The sequence below is a fragment of the Callorhinus ursinus genome, unplaced genomic scaffold (genome assembly GCF_003265705.2).
Source record: "Callorhinus ursinus isolate GAN/ISIS: 27379988/994484 unplaced genomic scaffold, GSC_fseal_2.0 scaffold6, whole genome shotgun sequence".
Taxonomy (NCBI): Eukaryota; Metazoa; Chordata; class Mammalia; order Carnivora; family Otariidae; genus Callorhinus; species Callorhinus ursinus.
Genome location: NW_027397068.1, coordinates 51,666,552 through 51,691,436, shown reverse-complemented (window position 1 = coordinate 51,691,436; position 24,885 = coordinate 51,666,552). Strand labels below are relative to the sequence as shown.

The following is a 24,885-nucleotide window of genomic DNA, read 5'->3' as shown; positions in this document are numbered from 1 at the left end:
AAGAAATATACATAACGCTCTCACTTTGCAAACTAAGCAACAGGTTATAGCGCGGTGTATGACTACAACTGCAGGAAATTCAAGAGTTGGGGAGGGACCTGTCTAGTATTTTTCCATCCCTGGTGACTCAGAGCTAAAAATGGCGCCTGTGGCAGAAATTAGAAAGTGGAAGGAGGCACTGGGTGAGGGTTTTCTTTTTTTTTTCTGTTTTAAACACATAGCGAGAGAACTCAGCGCCACATGAATTATTAACATTTTTTCCTTAAGGTTTGGTCTGTAGTACAACTCTATTCTCCGCGTTTAAAAGAATGTTTCATGTTGTGGGCGCGATCGCTTGGGCGGTGACGTGCCTGCTTCTTTGCCTCATTCATGCTTCTCGGCCTCGGCGGGTTTCACGACTGCCTCCCTGTCTCTGCCCCCTCTCGTTTTTGTTTTTGTTTTTGTCTCCAGCGCTGGCTACAGTTCTGAGAGACAGAACGCTTTTTCGGGGGTGAAGACCAGATGGGTTCAGACCCTACGCATTCGCAGGGCTCCTTGGCGCTTGGGGGCGAGAGATTCTTTCTTCAGAGGCCCGCGGCCTCGCGCTTTCTACACGGGCACGAGGAGTCCCGCGCGCGGCCGCCAGAGCGCGTGCCCGGCTGTAGTCTGAAGGCCCGCGGGCGGGGCGCGCGCACCACCTCCGCAGGCGCCGCACTGCAGCAGCTCGGGGCCCCGGCGTAGGTGGCGCGGGGGCGGGGCCGCGGAGGGGCGTCGAGGCTGGGCAGCCGCCCAGACCCGGAGCTTGGGCCGCATCGGTTGTTGTGGGAACGGTGGCGTAGGCAGGCACTGACGTCAGCGGGCGGCGAGCTGCCCGCACTGCGGCACCCGGTCCGCTCTCAGAGCCGGAGTGCCTGGCGGCTAGGGTGGCTACGCGGGTGCCTGCCTCCCGCCCCGCTCGGCGCGAGAAGCCGCTTCGCACAGTCCCGGCGTCGGCTCGGGCGAGACTGACTGTCGGCCGCTCGGGGCTCCGTTCTCCGTGAGTACGCTGCAGGCCTGCTGGTGGCGGGAGGCCCGACCGGGCGCTTGGCCTGCCGGGGCCCTCTCAGCGGGGGCGGTGGCTTGGGGGACTGCTCGGGTCCGAGGGCGCGGGGGCGGTGCGCTGCGGGGGGGGGGCGGGGGCTCGTAATGCGCCGCCGCAGGCTGACCCGCTGGGTGCCGCGGAGCGGGGGGATGTAGTTTTTAACGAACACCTCTAAGTACTTTCCCGCCCCCTTCCCTGGGCTCCTGTCTCAGGAGTGCTCAGCGCGGTGTCCAGATCCACCGTGGAGGGAATGCAGTCTTTGCCTTTCGCACTCCGGATTCTGGCTTAAAAGCATTTAACTCAGATACGCACTAAGTACGTTTATTTCCATTTAGGGTGTCAACTTGGTGCTGAATCTCGAACCTGTGAAATGCCTTCTTAATTACATCCGAGAAAAGGTGATCAATGTGTTACGTTTATAAGGGTCATTTCGATATGTATAAAAATAGAAAAAAAGTACGCTATTTAGAATCGCTGCCAATGGCTGTGCTATATTTAAGCATTACTGTGAAAACATACTCAGTGGAGTGTATGGCTTTTACTTTTGTGAGAAAACGATGCTAACAATTTTTTCACCTGTTGCATTAACTATTGCTCTTACTGCTTGGAGTTTCGGGGTAAAGATTGCTCGTTCTGAGAACTCTGGGAAATTTCTAAAAAATATTTGAAAAATCCAAATACCAAAAATTTTTTTAAAACCGTATTTAGAATCTTGTATATATATGGAGAGTATCTTGATTTATCAGTTGAATTATGTTACAGGGTTTTTGTTAGTTTTTTTTTCTGTGCTATAAAATTCAGTTAAAGGGTGAATTATCCAATCTTCTGCTTCTTCCCCCCTTGATCTTTATACATTTATTGGCCGAAAATCAGGTGTTTAAAGAAAAAGAAAAATGAAATGAAACGTAGTGCAGTTAATTTTACTATTAAGTATTTCTTTTTTTTTTAAGATTTTTATTTATTTATTTGAGACAGAGAATGAGAGAGAGAGAGAGAGCGCGCATGAGAGGGGGGAGGGTCCGAGGGAGAAGGAGACTCCCTGATGAGCAGGGAGCCCGATGCGGGACTCGATCCCGGGACTCCAGGATTAAGTTACTCCGAAGGCAGTCACTTAACCAACTGAGCCACCCAGGCGCCCACTATTAAGTATTTCTTAGCAGCTCCTATAAAAGGGTTTGTGAGGGAGAATTCTTTAAAATAATGGTATATATGAGGGTGCCTGGGTGGCTCAGTCGTTAGGTGTCTGCCTTCGGCTCGGGTCATGGTCCCAGGGTCCTGGGATCGAGCCCCGCATCGGGCTCCTTGCTCAGCGGGAAGCCTGCTTCTCCCTCTCCCACTCCCCTTGCTTGTGTTCCCTCTCTCACTCTCTCTGTCAAATAAATAAAATCTTTTTAAAAAAATAATGGTATATATGAAGCTCAAGGATGTCATTTTAGGTTTGACCTTATTTTTGCCATTGGTGTTACTAATCAAATATTAGTTATTAATTTTATGTATTTGCTATGGGACACAATGTTTGGAAATGATTATTTCTGTAATGTGTTTGCTGTATTAAGTAGTATTAGTGTTTGTTCAACTGTGCATTGAACTAAGTAATAGTAAATAATGTGAATACGAAATTTACTTGATGTATTTTATTTATTGCACACTTATTTTTAGTACTATAATAATAGACCTAAAGCAATTTTGTATGTGCCAGCCACTGTGCTGATCACTTTGCTTTTCAGTATTTCCTTTTCTCCCTACAATAAAGTAGGTACCATTTTAATTTCCTGGGTCATACAACGTTTTACCAGGGTGAAAATAAAGGGCTGAGGTAGAGAGGGAGATATGAAGCTCAAGGCACTGTGGGAGCACAGAGAAATATTTAACCTAAGCCCTTTAAGGTTAGAGTGCTCCCAGAGAAGATACCATCTGCATTTAGCTTTAAAGCATAGTTAGGAGTTTGTTGGAGTGACAGAAGAAGGACATTTCTCAGGAGAGAGAGGAGTGTGTGTAATGTTACAAAGGCAAGAAGGCATTTGGCACAATTGAAGGCCTGTAAGTAGTTTCACATGATTAGAAATCAGAATGTGTGTGGAAATGTGGCTGGAGAAGGAGTCATTTCATAAGTAGCTTTGAACCCCAATGGTAAAGACTTCCTATTTTTTCCAGTGGGTTATTAAAATCTAGTGAAGAGATTTAAACAAAGAAATGATACCATCGCATTTGTATTTTAGGAAATTTCTTCTGCTTGCAATGAAGAGGATGGTTTATTTTTTAAAAGAGTAGGGTGATAGAAGCATGGAAGCAACCTTAAGAAAACAAGTAAAATCTTTCCATAGTCTTTTTATCCCTCAAAGCTGCTGCATCATGTCACTGCCTTTGAGGGTGGGGGAAGACAGTTGGAAGCAGATTTGTAGAAAGAATTATCCCCATGTTTCTTCTACAGGTCTCACCTTCCATTCATTCGTCCACTTCTGGCCACCAGATTTCTGCCCCTTCACAAACAGCTTTGCAAACATGTGACTTCCTGTCTGCACTGCAGATCCAGTGGACACTCTTCACAACTTGCAGCACGCTTGGTACCACACAGTGATAGAAAACTTCTTTGTTAAAACTCTTTTTTCCTTGAGGTGCACCTGGGCAGCTCAGTTGGTTAAGTGGCTGACTCTTGATTTCCACTCAGCTCATGATCTCAGGGTCGTAAGATCCAGCATGGAGCCTGCCTGAGATTCTCCCTCCCCTTCTCCCTTTGCCCCTCCCCCCACTCATGCTCTTTCTGTCCTTCTCTAACAACAACAACAAAAAAACAAATAAACCTCTTTCCCTTGGTTACTTCTCTCCCCCAGCTTTCACCTATCTCTTTGATGTCTTTTTACTTTATTTTTGGGCTCCCGGAATTCTGTCTTTGGCATATTTTTCCCTGAAACCATCATAAATGTAAAGCCTAGTTCTCAAATCTTCAGCCTAGTTCTCCTTGCTGGATTACTATATTCTGTTGCCTACCAAACACAGCCTGATTATACACACAAACATGTATTTATATATACAGTGATAATAGCTGTCATTTTCTAAGGGCTTGCCATGTTCTAGGCATTGTGCTAAGTGTTTTATTTGGATATTCTCATTTAATCTTTACCAAAACTTTATGATTGATTTAGTATTATAATTCCCTTTTGAAAGCTTAGGAAATTGAGGTCCAGAGATTAATTTACTGGCAGGTAGAACTGGGATTTGAATCTAGGGATCTGACAGTGAAGCCATTGCTTATAGCTGGTTAGTGCCCTTCAGAAACCCAGCTCAATATGCCCCACTAAGCTCACTGAGTGTTCCCACAAGTATCTATTACAATCGTAACAGAAGTTTACTGGGGCATTATTTTAAATCATTTAACCCTTATAACAGCCTTTTGAATATGCACTGGTAGACTGATTTTACAGATGAGGAAACAAATGCCTAAGGTCACACAATCAACTATTTGAGACTAATTCTAAGACTTGGGTTTTAAACTTCTCCACTATACTTGTCCTGTATTCCAATAAATGATACTACTGGGGGCCTAAGTACTCTACTTCCAGAAAATGAGAATCATCCTGGACTCTCTGTCCTGCCTTGTCAGTAGTTTTTATTTAATCTTTCTGAAATGTCTAGAATACCATAAATTTTTTGTTTAATGGGAAATAGGTCAAGCTGAATATAAGTAAGCGTTTTCTTAATGACTCATAGTCATGTAGTTCAGCTGTTTTCCTCTATATTGAATGGCTATGGAATATATAAATATTAAGTCATTATTTGCTTTATATTTTTTCTATTTATGTGCTATCAGGTTTTAATTACTGATGCACTTGCCTTTACATCTTCTCTCTTTTCTAATTTGGGGTAGATTGGAAAGTATTTGACCAAATTTTTTTTTAATAATTTTTATTGTTATGTTAATCACCATACATTACATCATTAGTTTTTGATGTAGTGTTCCATGATTCATTGTTTGTGCACAACACCCAGTGCTCCACGCAGAATGTGCCCTCTTTAATACCCATCACCAGGCTAACCCATCCCCCCACCCCCCCTCCCCTCTAGAACCCTCAGTTTGTTTTTCAGAGTCCATCGTCTCTAATGGTTCGTCTAGTACGTGACCAAATTTATTAGATCTATACCTGTAGGAAGACTACATTTGGGCTCCCATCTGTAAAGCATAGGAGTCTTTACTGTGTGAATTTAGTGATATCTATTTTGTTGATGTACCAGAAAATTATAAGTTAATCTACATAATTAGATATATGTGTATAATCATTCTTAACCTTTTTAGCATTTCTTCTCAGACTTTTCTATCCAGAGTACCCATAATATTAGAGGAACATGAAGGTGCATCCCCAGGGATCTGGAACTTTAACAGATAATTGCTCAGCCAACTCAAATTATGTTTTTCTTATTTTTTTTTACAGTCTTCAGTTTTATTCTTAAAAGTGTGTGAATATTGTGTTCTAATGTGGAAATTAATATGTTTGTTTTGGACATACACCCTCATCTTTAAGTAAAATTGGAAATTCAGGAATACATATACTGAGTTTGAGTTTATCCCTAGTTTTGATATATAACAATACATGCCCAGATACTTATTTGAGAAAGATAGTACAAATGCTTGTGCTTAACCTTCTCTATTGTTGCAACATTTTTAGTGGAAGGTACAAAAATGTTCAAATTCATTATCTGTGAATATGCTACCCACAAGCATACTTTACTAATATAATAGCGTATGCTCTTGGGAAAGTCAATTCTGGGGTGGAGTTTATTTTAAAAGTACATTGAAATGTTTATTTTTTACTTAAAACACTTTTAAAAGTTCATTAACATATCAAGTGCATATATACTGCCTTTAAAGATTTTTAAAATTTTTTTGTTTCAAATATATAAATATTTTATTCAAATATCGTTTTCTTTAATTTTTTTTCAGACTCTAAACTGATTCCAATGTATTTAAGTCATATGCATAAGACTGGATAAGAGAACTTAGCTTTATTGCTATAAACCTGATGAGGTAGTGGACAAATCATCACATAATCTTGTGTGAAAAATGTTTTCTAATTTTTATTTACAAATTCCATACTACAAATAAATTCTCTTTGTTTTAATAGGATCCTGATTGAGTCATTGCTTTATATTACAGCTGAATGCTCTCCATAAAGCTGAGATATGCCCACTGGTAAGACTTTTATGAAATTTATATATGCCATACATTTTATTTGCTTATTTATTTTAAAGTTTGAATTATTTTAAGGGGTTCTTTGACCTATTAATGAATACATTAACCAAATACTACATTTAGATATTTAATAGTTTGGTATTCAATTTTCCATTTATTTTCTATTTATTTTATTTTTTTATTTCTTTTATTTTTTTTATCAATTTTCTATTTAATGTTAGCTATTGAGGCTAGTATGTACTTAATGGATGGCAGTTTGGGACTCCACTGGAGAAGGTAAATAATCATTACAACCTATGGTTAGTTTTTATTCTTTATCATCGAAATGGACAGTTTACTCTAAAGCAGGTATTGGCAAACTTTTTCCTAAAGGGAAATCTGGTAAATATTTTAGGTTTATTCTCTGCTGTAACTGCTCATCTCTGCCACTGAAGCATAAAAGCATCCATAAGAATTCTTAACAGAATGGGCATGGCTGTATTTCAATAAACTTTTATGTATAAAAGTAGATGACTGCCCTGCAGGCAGTAATTTGCCAACACCCACCCTGGGGCATTCATCCATTCATTCAGCATTTATTCAGCACTAAAACATGTTTATTAGTAGGTACTCTATGCTAGATTTCATTATGGTAGTAGGGATGGTAGCATAGTATAGTGGGAGAGACAGAGATAATATATTTGTGTAGATACACAATTATATGGTTTCAAGCTGTGGTAGGTGCTGTGAAGAAAAAGAACAGTCTGCTATGTGAGGAATGGGGAAATTTAGATGAGATTGTCAGGAAGTGTTCCACTTTAGAGGCAACATTTGAATAGGCAGCTTAACACCAGTAGCTGAGAAGTTCTGTTTGAGAGATCCATTAGTCTTTACTGAGTTTTCTTTTTTTTTTTAATATTTATTTATTTATTTGAGAGAGCGAGAATGAGAGAGAGAGAGTACATGAGAGGGGGGAGGGTCAGAGGGAGAAGCAGGCTCCTTGCTGAGCAGGGAGCCTGATGTGGGACTCGATCCCGGGACTCCGGGATCATGACCCGAGCCGAAGGCAGTCGCTTAACCAACTGAGCCACCCAGGCGCCCAACTGAGTTTTCTGTGACTCTGTTGAACAGTTCCCAAAGCCTTTCTGGCAACTTTAGGTAAGGCTGCTTGAGCATCAGACATTTTGCCTACACGTGGTGTTGAAACCTGAGATCTCCCATCTAAAGCTTTGAGAGGCCTAGATCCCGGCTTCAGCCCATCCTTGGGAGCCACACGGGTGCCTGGTTCTCCATTTTCCTTATCAAGAAGTTTGCAGCAGGTAGAAGCAGCTTCACATGGAAAGGTGCTTATTCTGATGGAGGAGTGAGAAGGACAGAATGGCTAGAATATAGGGATCTAAGGGGCTGTTTCTCTTGGATTCAAGCTGTAGAGGTAGGCAGGCCAGGAAGTGAGAACCCTGTAGGGCGTGTGAAGGACTCATTTTATTTTGTCCTAAGTGAAGTGGGGAAACTGGCAAGGTCTTAAGCAAGGGAATAACATGATCTGACTTAAGTTTTAAAGGAAAAAATAACTTTCAGCTTTTTGTATTTATTGAATGCTGATTATTGCCTAGCTAAGTGTTAGCCATTCTTCATGCAAATGGTCTTTGACATGGGATTATTCTGATTTTACAGATAATGAAGATGACGTTTAGAGTTGTTAAGTAAGTTGGTTAAGGCCACGTAACAGTGGTAGATGCTACCGTGAGTCACAAGTAGAAAGTTAACTTAGTATGGGAAACTTTTAAAGGGAGTATCCCAAAATGTAAGAGGGATTCAGGTGAGTGTGGTGTCAACAAAGCCAAAAGAAAAGTTTTTAAGAAGGAAGGACTGGTCAGTTCTAAAGTAGCTGAAGAACTCATGCAGGTATTTACAAGACTGTGTTCTTTAACATAATAATGCAGATACCTGGTATAATAGAATTGTTTAGAAAATGACAAGAGTCTTTATCTTTGCAGTGGAGAGTGAAGCCAAAGTAAAAACCAAAGTTCGCTTTGAGGAATTGCTTAAGACCCACCATGAGCTCATTCATGAAAGAAAAAAACTGAAGAAAAAAATTGGCAAATCTGGAGATAAAATTGCAGTGAGTAATCGATCGTTTGGTAATGATGACTTCTATATCTGCATGAAATTACGACTTTCATATTAAAACTCTGAGGAACTTTGGAAATTGAAAATAGTAAATCTATGTCATAGTCAAAAGCACATGGTAAAATAAAGCTTATGTTAGAATCCACATGACTCTTGGGGTACTGAGTTCAGTCTTCAGTGCTGTGCTACCGAAATAACCTAGACAAACTGGTGAGAGTGGTGAGAGAATGGGCAAACTCAGCTGGCCAATATATTACACATTTTTAAAGAAAATCAAGATTTTTAACCCAGAATTGTGAAGAACTTAGGGAGTCATATGTTACTTCAGATCTCCAGTGGCTTGTTTTTATTTAGACTGATTGAACTGATTCTACCCAGCAGAACCGGGAGACATCAATGGAATCTGAAGGCAGTAATTATCTTTTTGTTCATGAGGCACACTTTCAAATGACAATTTTTGGCAGCACAGTTGAAGAGATTAAAAATGCAGAACTCAGAACAGTGCTAAACAAATCAGCAATTGACTACAACCTGATTTCAGAGTATTTTTTAAAGAGTCTGTAATAATATCCACAGTTAATGTACCCTTCACTCTTCAGACCTGTTTTGCTATATTACTTGGACTTTTTACTCCTTTGACCATAATCTGTTATGTGTACACACACACACACACACACACACACACACACACACACAAATAACTTCATGCATGTTCTGGTAATTCGTACATAGTATTTCTTTGGCAAGAGTTTTATGAGTTATATATAGCTTATATTTTACTTACAGCAAATTTTACCCTCTTCTGAATTTTGCCATGCGACCTCTTCATTCTAATATTCTCTCTGGCAGCCATCAGTGTAATAGTATATATTCTCAAGTGAGGCAAAAATAAGTACTAACACTGGCCAGAATCCGGCTGCACGCCTGTGAGAGGTTTGTAGTACCCCTGTTTACTATTGCATACCAATTTAGACCTACTGACAGAATGGGGCAGATTAAGTCTCCCATAGTGAATGCTGCCCTTTTATATAATGCACTTCTTCTGGTGGTACCAGTATGAGTATGGAAGGGAATAGTGGCATATGGAGGATGGAACATTGCATATTGGTATATGCCCTCCCCTTGGGTAAAGTGGTATACATTGGACAAAAACAGAAAGAACCCTTGAAACAATTGAGGATATTTTTATGGACTCAGTCAAAGTAGAACCTTATATTTTCTCTTACTGATAGAACTGGCTTTGTAAGCATGAACCAGATGCAGTTTAGGCCAGGAATGCTCAATTAAATGGATAACGAAAAAATGGGCAGAGGAGACGTACATTTACACATTCTCCAGTTTAGATGTTGGGAACACGCACATGTAAGGTGACTAAACATAATCTACCCAGCCTCTTTTGGTACATAGCAGGCCATTCAAACTCTTTTTTATTCATAGATAAGTATCCTAGGAAAAAATACTGAGGAAGAGATTTTTTAGCTCAAAAGAAGGGGAAATTCCTGGAGGACTTAGAGGAAAACAAAATATTTTTGAAATGATTTACTTTAGGAAATAGAGGAGGAATACCTGCTTTTATTTACTAGATAACAGTGCTTCCTATCTTTTGAGCACTTCTAAATGTTTTATGCATATTAACTAGTTTTTAATAACAAACAATGAAATGATGAGGTTTTATCTCCACTTATAGTTGTGGAAACTGGATTACAGAGAGGTTGAATAACCTTGCCTAAATTTGCATAGTTAGTGGCAGAACCAGAATTCAAACTCTTAACAGTCTGACTACAGAACCCATTCTCTTAACCACAACCCAGTAGGACCTCTTTGAATAACATATGAAGAGATGGGACCTCTTCAGAACAAAAACATGTACAGAACAGGCTGAGATTGGAAGGGAAGCAGGCTGCAGTAAGAAAAGGAAGCAAGGGGAAGGCTGTACTAAGAGAATTCATAATAATGGCAGACTCACCTTATTTTTTGACAATCTGTTAGTCACTGTGATAAGAATTTTGCAAATGCTATTTCTGATTCTCATGTTAATCATGAAACATAGGTATTGGGGCTCTTACTTTGCATGAGAGGTTTTATAAACATCAGAACAGAAAAACCACTTAACAAAGATGTTAAATGGTTTGCCAGAGCCATATAGCCAGCAGTAGAGTGAGGGGGATTTAAAACCAGTCTCTCCATGTTCTGCCTTTATTTGCTTTTTAAAAACTGCATCTTAGGCCAAAAATAGTAGAATTGGTACCATGGAAAAATCTAATTAGTGATAAGGAAGATAAATTTGAGGCATTCTTCCATGAGAAGAAATGGCTAAAACGAAAATGAAATAAGTAATGAGGACATACAGAAATACTTGACCTGTAAGTAAGTGTTCCCATTACTAGTACTAATGGAGCAGAAACAGTAGAAAGAGCATGATGGAGAAAAACCTTCCTGAGATTAACAGAAAAATCTAGGAAGAGATGAGTCCATCTTGCATTCCAGGTAAAATTTATGACCTGTAACTATATTTAGAACTTTTTAATTTCAGGGGAAAGATTAATTTTGCAAGTATCTCAACAGAAAAACAAACGTCTAGTGCATTTCAGACTTCTCTCAGAAAACACTAAATCCAGAAGACAAAAAACGGTATCTACACAGTATTGAGGGAAAAATTCTATCACAAGAAATCTGGTCACCTAAGTGTCAATTGTTTGTGAGGTCAGTAGTGAACATGCAAATTAACAGAATTATTACAAATGTTCCCTCCCTGAAAACAAGAAAACTACTGAAGGTGTATTATTTGAATGTGTAGTACCATTTCCAGAAACATGAATCAAAATTAAAAATTTAAGAACAAAGAATTTATGATCTGAAAATATATCTGCATGAGTCTTTTGAGACCAGCTAAATATATAGAACTTTCTTTATTATTTATGCCAAAAATAATTACTGAAAATTTATACTAGATAATGTGTGTATGATAATGTGAGATAACAGAAACATTATTCTCAAACATTGGGCAAAGCTTCCTAGCTTGCAAAGAAAAAGAGTTGTATAAATATTACTTTTACCTGAAGTATAGTCAGAAGTTACTTCATCTTGGAGTTTAAAATAAGTGAAACCAGTAATATGTAAAATTGATTATAATACTTCCAAAGTCATCAGAGCTCAAGAAAAAACAAATAATAGATTTTTTTAAAAGGAACAAAAGTAATGAAAGAAGGAATTTAAGAATAAATTCTTAGGGGCACCTGAGTGGCTCAGTTGGTTAAGTGTGCGACTCTTGTTTTCAGCTCAGGTCATGATCTCACGGTGGTGAGATGGAGCCCTGGATTGGTCTCTGCACTCAGCAGAGAGTGTGCTTGAGATCCTCTCTCTCCTTCTGCCCCTCACCCTGTGCATGCACGCTCTATCTCAAATAAATCTTTAAAAAAATAAATAAACTCTTAATCATGAAAATAAATGTAAATAGTTCAGGCTTCCATTTTAAAAAGCAGACTCTAAATTTTTAAAATGTCAGGTGTTTGGCTTGCAACATTGACAGATCAAACAAAATGACCTGAAGTTTAAAAGTTTGGGGTGCCTGGGTGGCTCAGTTGGTTAAGCGACTGCCTTCAGCTCAGGTTATGATCCTGGAGTCCCGGGATCGAGTCCCGCATCGGGCTCCCTGCTCGGCAGGGAGTCTGCTTCTCCCTCTGACCTTCTTCCCTCTCATGCTCTCTCTCTATCTCATTCTCTCTCTCAAATAAATAAATAAAATTTTAAAAAACATAAAACTAAATTTTGCAAAAATATGGACATCTAAAAAGAAACAGAATTTTCTCAATTATGAATGTATTGAAAGAACGAAAAGCTTAAATAAAACATGAACAAATTGAATTTAACCATATGTTGAAAGAATACTTTGTCTCAGCCAAATAGGTTTTTTCCCTGAGAACTCAAGAATAGCATAGGGGCGCCTGGATGGCTCGGTCGGTTGAGTGTACAACTTTTGGTTTTGGCTCAGGTCATGATCTCAGGGTCATGAGATCGAGCCGAACATCAAGCCCTATGTCAGGCATGGAGCCCTTAAGATTCTCGCTCTCCCCGCCCCCCCCAACACACATGCACACTCAAATAAATAAATAATTTTTAAAAAAGAATATCTTATAAATTGGCTCTCAGTCAACATCAGTAAATCAGTACAAAGAAGTTGAATAAAAACCATGTGATCATATAAAAATAAGGGGAAGAGCCATAATACTTAACTTGGAAACAGGATATTAGTGATTTTTGAAAAAATAATTTGGTGTTCATGTAAGTGATAATTATGTATCCTCTGAGGTACATTCACATGACTTATTATGTATGATTTCAGGAGTTTCCAGGGCCCCTTTTGAGAAGGGAGGGTAGTCCCTGGATGAACTATAGACACCTCACCAACAAGTACTTCCTTTAAAATCAGGATCCATAAGGAAAAACCTCTTTTTACACATAATTAATTTTCTTGAAGTTTTAGTAAATATAATTATACAAGAAACATAAATAATGTTACCATAGTCTTTCTTCACCTAATATTTATCTCTGCTACATGCCAGGGCCTATGCTAAGTGCTCTGCATGCATTATACCTCACCTAATCTCACAGGAATCCTATCACTTGAGTACTGATTGGAGAACAGAGAGGGTAAGGAACTTACCCAGGATCTTATAACTAATAGGTGTTGAATCCAGATCCTTAGGACTCCAGAGCTGGTATTCATGAAAGCTGAGCAGTATGGCTTCCCTGATCTACCAGTGTGTGGTGTGAGCAAATGTATGACTCTCTGTGAGAAGGATAAATACTTATTCTCGATATTCCGAATAGTAATGTTACTATTATCTGTGTGAAGCAATTGAAAGTGAAAAAGGTTAGGTATACAAAAATCATCTATTACAGCCTAGAAAAACATCAGAAAATACTGCAGAACAGAAAAATTAAGGGGCGCCTGGGTGGCTCAGTTGTTAAGCATCTGCCTTCGGCTCAGCTCATAGTCCCAGGGTCCTGGGATCGAGCCCCGCATCGGGCTCCCTGCTCAGTGGGAAGCCTGCTTCTCCCTCTGACCCTCCCCTTACTTGTGTTCCCTCTTTCGCTGTGTCTCTCTCTGCCAAATAAATAAATCAAATCTTTAAAAAAAAAATTAACATTTCATATACAGAAACTATAAAAGCTCTGCAAGATCTTAAAAATAAATTTTCTAAAAATACAGATTTTTATGTTAAAAACCTGTGATTTTTATTAGTAGATATTTCAGAAAGCTTGCACTTTGTGTATGCTAGTTCTTTTAAGCTTAACCCAATAGTAGCAGTCTCCAGTGAACTACTTTTTCTGGTTGACAAAATTAGACTAAAGTTAATGCAGAAGAATAAAAAAGAAAGATTAAAAATTTTGAAAAAAAAATGAGGGAAGTATAACTTTTCCAGGTGTTTCAAGAAGTTATAGGAACTAGTACTGATACATAGTTGACTCTTGAGCAGTGTAGGGGTTGGGGCACAGTTCAGAAATCATGTATGATTTTTTATCCCCCCAAACATTTAACTACTCATAGTCTCCTGTTAACTGGATACTGGTAACATAAAGAGTCATTTGACACATATTTTGTATGTTATATGTATTACATATACTGTATTCTTACAATAAAGCCAGAGAAAATGTTATTAAGAAAATCATAAGGAAAATACATTTATAGTACTGTTTGGTATTTATTGCAAAAAATCCACATATAAGTGGACCCACATAGTTGAAACCGGTGTTGCTCCAGGGCTAATTGTAGTTGGTTTAGCTTCTGAGGGAAAAGGTCAGTTAGAGCCTCATTTTATCTCACACATTAAATTATATTTCAGACATTTGAAAAAGTTAAATGTAAAAATCTAAATTAATAAACACTAAAAATAGGAAAAAAGAAATGGCTGGTGTAATCTTCCAGTGTGGAAAGATATTCTGATCTTGTAAGGGGTAAAAGACATCCCAAGTAAAGAGAATATTCTCTGCCTGCACACAGAAGACTCAGTAAATATTTGTTGAATTAAATAAATTTGATAAAAGGTAAAAGTCAGCCAATTCACTGAGAAAAATACCTCTATATCCACAGACTTCATACTCTTATGTATAGCTAATAATCATAACATAATAATTGCTAACATTTATTGAACACATATACTGTGGAATCAGAAAGATTTTCTTAGTGCTTTTTAGTAACTATCCTGTTAACTCTTCAGAACAACCTTATGAGAATATTCCATTCCTATTGTTAACATGTAAAGAAATAGTATAAACAAATGCCATAACTATTAAGATCCTACATTGCTAAGTGAGCAAAAGGTCTGAAAAATAAAATTGATTACAAAAGAAAATAACATTGACTAATAGAATATAGAAACACTTTAAAGGAGATTCAGATTGCAACACAGAAATGATATTTCCACTTTCCAAATAAGTATTTAGAAATATATTAGTGGTAGAACAGAGAGAGCAAGCAAGACTTTCTAATACAGTGCTGAGAGAAAGGGGAAGTAGTACAGCAAGTTTTAGACAACTCTTTGGGGAAGTTTGGCTGTGGAAAAGAGTATATTGTAAAGATGATGTTGATTGAGTTCAGGTAGTTAAGTGCTGCTAGGAAGTTGGAGAGATCAATAATATGGGGAAAGGGGAGTTTTCTAGAACCAGTAGAGAAGACCCACCTCTTTCTAATAAGGAAAGAAAAATAGCATTTTGGGTGCATGGGAATTTGTAGACGTGGTAGCGGAAGGTTCCAACTTCCGATATGATAGCTTTGGGGTCTCAGCTGAGTTTGTAGACCGTATTTTTATAATAATACTGATTTGTGGAGTGGTTTGGGTTTTTCCAGCGGTATTCAACAGCCAGGTTATAGTTATGGAAATGAAGATCACTTAGAATGGTGCCTGGAAAAAACTAATGATGTAATGTATGGTGATTAACATAACAATAAAAATTTAAAGAAAAAAAAAAGAATGGTGCCTGGAGTTTTGCCAGACACAGTGGTGGATGGAAAGTCCATAATAATGGCAGGTGATGTTTGCAGTGAATATTCATGGAATCAAACATCAGGAATTAAAGATAAGAGGGACTGGGCGCCTGGGTGGCTCAGTTGGTTAAGCGACTGCCTTCGGCTCAGGTCATGATCCTGGAGTCCCTGGATCGAGTCCCGCATCGGGCTCCCTGCTCAGCAGGGAGTCTGCTTCTCCCTCTGACCCTCCCCCCATCTCATGTGCTTTCTCTCTCATTCTCTCTGTCTCTCAAATAAATAAATAAAAAATCTTTAAAAAAAAAAAAAAGATAAGAGGGACTTGGTAAGTAAGGAGAACATATTGGGTTCAAAGCCTAATGAACTGTTTATCATTTTACACCACTAGGTCTGGAGGGGTTTGATATTCAGCAGTAGAAACTGGAACAAATAAATATGAATTGGTCAGTAGAGAGTAAACACTTAAACTGTTACTGTTATTAATTTTGAAGTCACAGCTGAAGTTTTGCCTTTTGAAGGGGGAAATTTGAATCATGCTTTGTTCATTATCATTGTCTATCCTATATCTTGATTTTACTCCTTGATTTTCTTTTATCTCATTTTATCTTTATACTTGTTATTTTATAGAGGTGGTATTTTTTTTCATGAATAACAGTATCCAAAATTTTTTGTTTTGTATATTAATTTTAAAGGGTGGAAAATATTTTAGATTCTTTAGCTATTAATAATATCCTTCAGTTGATTCATGTATTTGTTCACCTTTATGAAGCACAACTTTCTAAAAGCTCAGAACTCAGTTCCCTGGAGCGTCTAAGGTCTGGTCCTTAAAAATCCCAAGGCCTGCAGAGTTAACCCTTTTCTGCACAACCTCTAACCAGACTGATTAGGAAAAAAGAAAGGACACAAATTATCAATATTAGGAATATAAGAGGGGATTCACTGTAGATTTTACAGACCTGAAAAGGATAAGGGAGTATTTTAAATAACTTTATGACAATAAATGTAGCAGCTTAGACGAAATGTATAAATTACTTGGAGGTCACAGACTACCAAAGCTGACTCAGAGAGAGAACTTGAATATTGAATACCTTCTTTAAAAAATGGAATCTATAGTTAAAAACCTGCCCACAAAGAAAACCATCTATTTTTCTAAGGTGTCTGCATTGGTAAATTTTACTAAACATTTGAGGAAGAAGTAATAATGATTCTGTACAAAAAGAGGAACTATTTCTCTGTTCTTTGCAGGTGGGGGGTGGGTGCAGTCATTAATTACCCTGATACTAGATTCAGACAAAGATATTAAGAAACCTGTACCGATACCCCTTTGAACATAGAACAGACATCTACCATAAAGTGTTAGAAAATCTATCTTAAATTATATAGAAAGGATAATACCCCATGACCAGGTGAAGTTTATCACAGAAATACATCATTAATTCAACATTAGAAAAATCAGTCTATATAATTCACCACTTTAAAAGATGAAATTTTAAAAAAAACATGATTGTGTCAATAAGTGCCATAAAAGGACTTGATAAAATTCATCATCCATTCTGATAACTCTTTAAACAAAAGGAATAGAGAATTTCCTTAACTTGATAAGGAGCATCTACAAAAACCTACAGCTAATATCATACTTATGTCATACTAAGTATATGTTATACTGTACTTACTGAATACTTTTAGCCTAAGTTTAGCATGTGTCACAGTGAGTATTCATGATTGTACAAGTGACCCTGACCAATGCAATAATGCAATTTTTAAAAGGTGGTATATATAAAGATTGAAAAGGAAGAAGTAAAAGTGTCTATTCACAGGGGTGACTGGGTTGCTCACTTGGTTCAGCACCTGCCTTCAGCTCATATCATGATCCCAGGGTCCTGCTCAGCGGGGAGTCTGCTTCTCTCTCTGCCTCTCCCCCTGGCTTGTGCTCTCTCCCTTGCTCACTCTCTCTCTCTCTCCCAAATAAATAAATAAAATCTTTTTTTTTAAAAAAGTGTCTCTATTCACAGAAAAATCTACAAAAAGTGCTACTAGAACTATTAAGTGAGTTTAGCTGAATATAAGGTCAAAGTATAAAAACCAATTTGTTTCTATACCAGTAGGAAATAATTTGAAGTTAAAATATAAAAAATATCATTTATAGTAGCAACAAAAGTATAGAGCAATTGAGAATACATTTATCAAAAACTGTACAAGGCTTATTGTATACTGAAAACCCCAAACTGCTGAAAATAAAGATCAAATAATAGATATTTGTGTTCATGGATTGGAGAATCATTCTTGTCAAATAATTATTGACAGAACATTATCCATTCTCTGAAAATTGATCTATTGATTCAATTCAATTTTATCAAAATGCCAGTATTTTTTTTAAGAATTGAAAATCTAATTATAAAATTTACTTGGAAATTTAAGCAGTGGACCTAGAATAGCTAAAACAGTTTTGAAAAGGAAGAACAAAGTTGAAAGAATTTTACTATTGGATTCAAAGCTCACTGTAAAGTTATAGTAACCAAGACAGCCCATTATTGTCGTAAAGATAGACATATAAGTCAGTGGGGGTAGTACAGAACCTAGAAGTAGACCCAAATGTATATAGTTAATTGATTCTTGACAAAAATTGCCAAGGTGTGACAAAGTTGCCAGGGTGTGCCAGAATTTGCCAAGGAGTGAGAAAAAGGATAATCTTTTCAACAAATGATGCGGGAACAGATATCCATATGCAGTATTATAAACTATGACCATATCATGTTCAGAAATTAAATAGAAATGGATCAAAGATCTAAGCATAAGAGCTAAAATTATGACTTATAGAAAAAACAGGATAAAACCTTTGTAACCTTGGGTTATGAATAGATTTCTCAGGATACAAAAACATGAATCATAAAAGAAAAAAGATAAATTGGGCTTTGTGAAAATTCAAAATATTGCTAAGAAAATGGAAAGATAGGCTACAGATTTGGAGAAGATATTTTCAACACACTGAGAAAGTGTATGTAGAACATTTTAAGAATGCTCTCAGAACTCAATGATTTGAAAATAACCCAGTGAAAATGGGCAAAAGATTTTAACACTTAACCAAAGAAGAGATGCAGATAGCATGTAAGTACGTGTAAAGATTTTCAGTGTCGTTACTAATTAGGGAAATGCAATTTAAAACAATAATGAAATGCCATTACACACATATTGGGACAGCTAAAAAATGAAATGACAATGCCAAATGCTGGCAAGGATGTTATGTAAGTGGAACTCTTAAACATTTGGGAATACAAAATGGTACAGCCACTTTGGGAAGTTTGGCAGATATTTAAGAAGTTAAACATCTACTTATCATACAGCTCAGTAATTCTTGGGTGTTTATGCAAGAGAAATGAAAATGTAATGGTACAAAACTAGAAATAAATGTTCATTAATTAGTGTATGGAGAAACAGAATGTGGTATGTATCCATGCAGTGGAATACTGCTCAGCAATAAAAAGGAATAAACTACAGATGGAACAACACGGATGAATTCCAAAGCTCTATGCTGAGTGAACGAAACTGGTCACAAAAGGCTCTATACTGTATGATTCCATGTACGTGAAATTCTAGACAAGACCAAACTATCTTGATAGAAAGCAGATGAGTGCTTGAGTGGGGCTAGGGTGTGGAGGACTAGAGGTTGACTTTGTACAAGAACATCTGGGGTGATGGAAATGTTTAACATTGTGATTATGGTAGTAGTCATATGTCTGTATACATTTACCAAAATTCATTTAATTCTGTACTTAAAATTGGTGAATTTTATTGTATGTAAGTTGTATCTCAGTAAAGCTGATTTAAAAAACAAACTGAAGCAAAAAGCCTGACACACAGAAGGGTAAAGATAAAAGGATAGGAGAAGGTGGTGGCTGTGGCCACCGGGGACTTACCCTGTTTTCCAGGGTCTCTCCCATGGATACACGTTATTAAACTTCTGTTTGATTTTTTCCTGCTTAAAAAAAAAAAAAAGATACAAGGATGAGCAAAGATGTAATAGAACATGAACAAATGTATTTGGAGCACTTCAAAATTCAGCCATAACCTAATCCTTGAAATATTAAAATCCATAAAATAGACGTTTTTTAACTATAGTACCACAAAACTACAAATAACAAATATAAAATTTATAAACCGTTTGGAAATTTAAAAATCATCCCATACAGTTGTTAGTGAGAGAAAGGAAATTAGAACAAAAAAAGCAGGATATTTTAAAAAGTAATAAAAACAATACAGTACTGTGGAATGTATGGAATACTACAAAAGATACCCTGGGAATTGTATTTATTGTTGTGGTTTTTAAAAATTAATTGAAGGGGCACCTGGGTGGCTCAGTCATTAAGCTTCTGCCTTCTGGCTCAGGTCATGATCCCGGGGTCCTGGGATTGAGCCCCACATCGGGCTCCCTGCTCAGCGGGAGCCTGCTTCTCCCTCTCCTCCCGGCTTATGCTCTCTCTCCCTATCTCTGTCACACTTCTCTCTCTCTCAAATAAAATCTTTTTTAAAAAAAGTTAATTGAATAAAGCAGAAACTTGAAAAACAAATATAAAGTCATAGTATAAAATTAAATGATATTAGTACAAAGGTTGACAGATCAGTGAAAGAAAGTAAATAAAAAACTGTGAATGTCCTCTGATTAACTGTCCCATGGTTCCATTTTTGAAATCTTTTCTTCTAAACCATAATTCTTCCTTCCATTTCTAATTCTTGGTTATCTTTTTCCAGTTATTTCCTTCAGGAGTGTCCTTGAAATTTGTATATATTCCCACTACATTTCTCGTACTCCCTGAGAAAATAAAAAGAAAGATTTGTATGTGCTTCATTTTAACATAATGAAAATTCGAAGTTATTAGGTATGACTATATTGATAGCAAGAAGACAAACATAAGTTTCTGAAAAGATTAGTGGTGATTTTCCTTGTGTGAAGCACCCAGAGTTGAGCTTTGGGTCTTCTTTTTCTCTAATTGTTTTCTGGTTCTTTGTATTTTTAATTTTTTGCTTTCTTATTGTTTTAAGTTAAACATGTATTGCTTCTAGAAACAAAACATGTGAAAATAAACTTATTTTTAAGAGAAATTATTTTTATTAGACTTGATTCAGGAAGATGTTTTAGAGGGTATCGCTCCATAATTTATCATTGAAGAATAGATAGAATTTGGAAATATATTGTAGGTAAGCAAAAGAGTCTTAGAGATAACATACTGGGTACATATTGGGATACTAATCCTTTCAACATTTCTCCATCATATATTGGACATTTTCTAACTACTTTTAAACATGAGGGTTTTAAAAAAATTGAACTTCAGGGGTGCCTGGGTAGTTCAATCATTTAAGTGATTTCGGCTCAGGTCATGATCTAGTGGGTCATGGGATCGAGCCCTGCCTCAGGCTCTGTGTTTAGTGGGGAATCTGCTTGAGATTCTCTCCCTCTGCCCTTCCCCCCACTCTCACACACACTTGTGCTGTCTCTCTCTTTTTTTCTCTCTCTGAAATCTGTTTAAAAAAATTGAACTTTATTCTTCATTGGTAAGCTCATCCATTTCTGAAAGAATTCTTCGTTTTGATACTGGCTTCCATCTTTTAGCACTTTGGTTTGTCCCTTGTGTTTCTCAACACATCTTTTAAGCTCTTACTCAAAATTTTAATTTTAATGTCTGCAATTATGTTTTTTAAATCCAATATGCTTTTGAATTTCTTTGATATTAATTACACTTTAAGTTCTAATTTTATGCTTTTAATTCACTTTCCCTCATTAATTTTTCTGTTTTATTGGATTTGATGGCTTTTCTTTCATTTTGCTACTTTCCTTCAGTTTTTATTCGTTTTTAAATGTCTAGTCAGTCATCTTTCTATATGAGAATCTCTCTTCTCCTGCCTGTTGGTTGTTTTCAACATAATCTACTGTCTTTGGTGAGGGTTGTACCTACCTGAAGCATGCTGCCATATTTCTTTATATTCAGCGGCTTTATCCTTTGAATGAAAGTCACCATCTAACACAAATGGAGGTGGGGGACAGAGCTGTCCCTCCCAGCTCAATTGGTCATCCTCAGTTTTATCCCCTCCTTCTCCTTGTGTTACTTGACTCTGGACTTATGGCTTCTTCAGAATCATCCTTCTCTGGTTCTTTTCCTATGGGCTGTGGTTTTATCTGCTAATTTCTTAATAGATCTAATCCTGCCTATTTTTTATCCTTGGGAAATTTCTCAGAATATTTATTTTATTACTAGTAGCATTCCTTTTTGATTTCTAGCCTTTTTTATTAAAAATATCCCATTTAAAATAATTTTGATTAGGGCGCCTGGGTGGCTCAGTTGGTTAAGCGACTGCCTTCGGCTCAAGTCATGATCCTGGAGTCCTGGGATCGAGTCCCACATTGGGCTCTCTGCTCAGCAGGGAGTCTGCTTCTCCCTCTGACCCTCTTCCCTCTCGTGCTCTCTCTCATTCTCTCTCAAATAAATAAAATCTTAAAAAATAAAATAATTTTGATTAGAGAAAGATACACAGGTGTGTTTAGTCTGTCATTTGACTTAATTTGATAATATTGAATATTTGGCAGCATTTTCAGTAATGTATTTGGATTAATTGTAGGGTTATTCTATACTACAGACTTTTGATTTTAGAATGTAATTATGAAGTAAGATAAATGACCTGTGTGTGTTTTCTGTTGGGAAACCTAAAATGCTTTAACTCTGTGGCTCCTTTAGCAATTTCTCAAATATCTTGTAATTTAAGTATGGATCATTCTGCCAAAGAGAAGAAGTAACATTGGAGATATGAACAATTTATTCACTTTGAAAAGTCATTAAGTATTTTCCCCATGTTAATTATCTCATTTAATCTGAAGTTACTCTCAGAAATTACGAATCTAATGCCAAGAGAATAAATTATGATAGTGCTAATGAGATGGTCTAGAATGGTATCAGTGTGTTCAAGTAAAAGATGAAATAATTTTCCCAATGTTACATTGGGATAAGCACAGTCATTATTGTGCTTTATCTTTGTATCATTGAACTGTGCTTGACTGAAACTTTGTTACCGTGTCTTCTTTTCCTAGCTTGACACTGTTAGAAGCAATCTTCCGAAAAGTAAAGAAACTAAAAGTGATGATGTAAGTGCTATGAACACTAATAACCCAGTCACTAAAAGCAAACTAAGGAATCCCCAGTCAACACCTGAAAATCCAGTTGATGTTAGTGTAGAGGAAGACAAGCAAGGAAAGGCAAGTAAAAAGGTTATGAAAACAGTACTCCAGATGACTGCACAAGGAATGGAACTGGAAGCTCCTGTGAGGAAGGTGGATTCCACACACCAGAAAGCACAAACCAGGTCACAGCCAGGTGTTGCTTATCAGAAGAGCAAGAAGGCAGATGAAGAAAGAGAAAATAATAATTTAGATGAGGAAGAAGAACTGATGCAAGCATACCAACTCCAAGTAGCTGAAGAAATGGCGAAGGAGATTAAGAAGAAAATAAGAAAGAAACTCAAAGAACAGTTGACTTACTTTCCCTCAGATACTTCATTGCATGATGGCAAATTGAACAGTGAGAAAAAAATAAAGAAAAAAAAGAAAGTTCCAGTCTCGTCTAAAGCTGAAACAAGGTACTTTGCAGTGACAAATATAAAATGTCCTCTTTAAAAAACACTAGTATTCTCAGCTTTTGAGTGATATCTGTAGTTACACTAAGAAAATTCTTAATCTTTCATGTGGATACATTGCCAGTACAGTAATAACAGTTACCCTTTCCATAGCACCTTAGTATGTGCTAAATGCTTTATAAGAATTAACTCACTTAATTCCTTGTAACAACCTTGTGAGGAATAGTAATTTTGCAGATAAGAAAACTTGAAGGGTTTAAGTCACAGAACCAGTAAGAAGCTGAGCCAAGACCTCAGCAGTCTTGTTCTAAAGTGTCTACCTTAAATACTTACTTACATCTGCTAATAATAGAAACCGAATTTCCCTTTTTTGAGTTACAAATGCCTATTTGGATATATGAATATAGTGTTTTTCTTTGTTATACAAATAATATTTGCTTATTGTAGAACATACAATAAAGACACAAAGAAGATAAAAATAACCTAACCATCTAAAGGTAATCATTATAAGCAATTTAGCATGCTAGTCTTTTTTTATATATGATACCTATACATATATGTTTGCATATGCAATGTGAGTGCTTCTGTGATCATATTTAAATTTATATGTCTTTGGGGAAAACAAGATAAAAAATATCTTTTAACTAATTAACTTTTTTTTTCTGCAGTCCACATCTACATAAACAACTTGAGGTGGGAACATTCTATGTTTGATTATTTCCTGGCGTCAGGGACAGGTTCCCTTACTATCCTCATCTAAAAATAATTCACCTCTTACCAAAAGCTAGACACCAGTGGTAACAAAAGGAGGGCAAAAAGAGTTGGTACTCGAACATGTTACTCAATGTATTACTATGTTGCTGCACAAAAAAAGCTACTCTAGAACTTAGCAGAACAACAAACATTTATTGTCTCTCAGTTTCCGTGGATCAAGAATCTGAGCATGGCTTAAGTGGGTACCACTGACTCAGGATCTCTCTTGGGCTACAGTCAGGATGTCAGCTGGGGATGTAATCATCTTAAGGCTTGGCTGGAGAAGGATTTGCAAGTGACAGAGCTGTTGGAAGCCTTGGAATATCCACTTCTAAGCTCACTCATGTGGTTCTTGGCAGGTCTCAGGTCCTGACTGACTTTTGGCCAGAGACATCAGTTGCTTGCCACATGGACCTCTCCATGTGGGCTACTCACAACATGGCCACTTGCTTCCCCAGTGCAAGGGCTCTGAGACAGAGAAAGAGAGAGAGAGAGAAAGTCATAGTCTTTATGGAACCTAATCTTGGTTTGGAAGTGGCATCCATTACTTTTGGTCATATTTTGTCTGTTAGAAGTGGGTCACTAGGTCCAGCCCACAATCAAGGGAAGGGGCTAGACAAAGATACTAATAGCAGGAGGCAGGGATCATTGAGGGCCATATTAGAGGCTACTTGCCACAGTATACCGTCAGTCTTTCTTACAGCTACCATATCTGTTATGAGCTGGTCAGACATACTCTCTATTAAATGTTAGTTCTTGAATTTTAAATAAAACCATGGGTTAGATGACCATGGCATGCAAAAGGTAGTTCTTTTTAAATAATAGTATTTGGTGATGTGATAAAATAGCATGGCTTTCTCGAATGACTATTTTGAAATATTTTTCTACTCTTTTTATTTCTCAACCTCTTTTTTAAAAAATATGACTATATTGGAAGTCAGTTTATTATTATTTAGATGCAGATTTTTTACTTGATAAATTACAAACTTTAATAGGCTGGTTTCTCTCTACAATGAGTATAGTTCATTTATTAGTTCATGTGATGCACATTTTCATTTTAATAATGGCCTCCTGAAAATGTAGTGGCATGCTAGCCACTGGAAAAGACAAGTAATTAACTGTTACCTAGAAATCAAAAGTTGAGTATCTGAAGCCTCTTGAAAGCAGAACAAA

General features: G+C 37.1%; 1 protein-coding gene across 12 annotated transcripts in view; it reads left to right on the top strand.

Annotated features, from left to right (window-relative positions):
- The first annotated feature begins 203 nt into the window (after positions 1 to 203).
- AHI1 (Abelson helper integration site 1) overlaps positions 204 to 24,885 on the top strand; it is a 220,893-nt gene continuing 196,211 nt past the window's right edge. For 6 of the 12 annotated variants that reach the window (XR_012378585.1, XR_012378587.1, XR_012378586.1 and 3 more), the window contains exons 1-5: positions 206 to 1,015; positions 1,396 to 1,458; positions 6,178 to 6,245; positions 8,222 to 8,346; positions 22,418 to 22,962. Coding sequence is in view for 7 of the 12 variants with exons in the window: in XM_025865754.2 (XP_025721539.1) it covers positions 6,236 to 6,245; positions 8,222 to 8,346; positions 22,418 to 22,962 (680 nt within the window). In the remaining 5 variants the exon portion in view is untranslated. Of the gene's footprint in view, positions 1,016 to 1,395; positions 1,459 to 3,491; positions 3,625 to 6,177; positions 6,246 to 8,221; positions 8,347 to 22,417; positions 22,963 to 24,885 lie in introns of all 12 variants that reach the window. The other 6 variants (XR_012378584.1, XM_073893968.1, XM_073893967.1 and 3 more) reach the window with 2 other exon arrangements.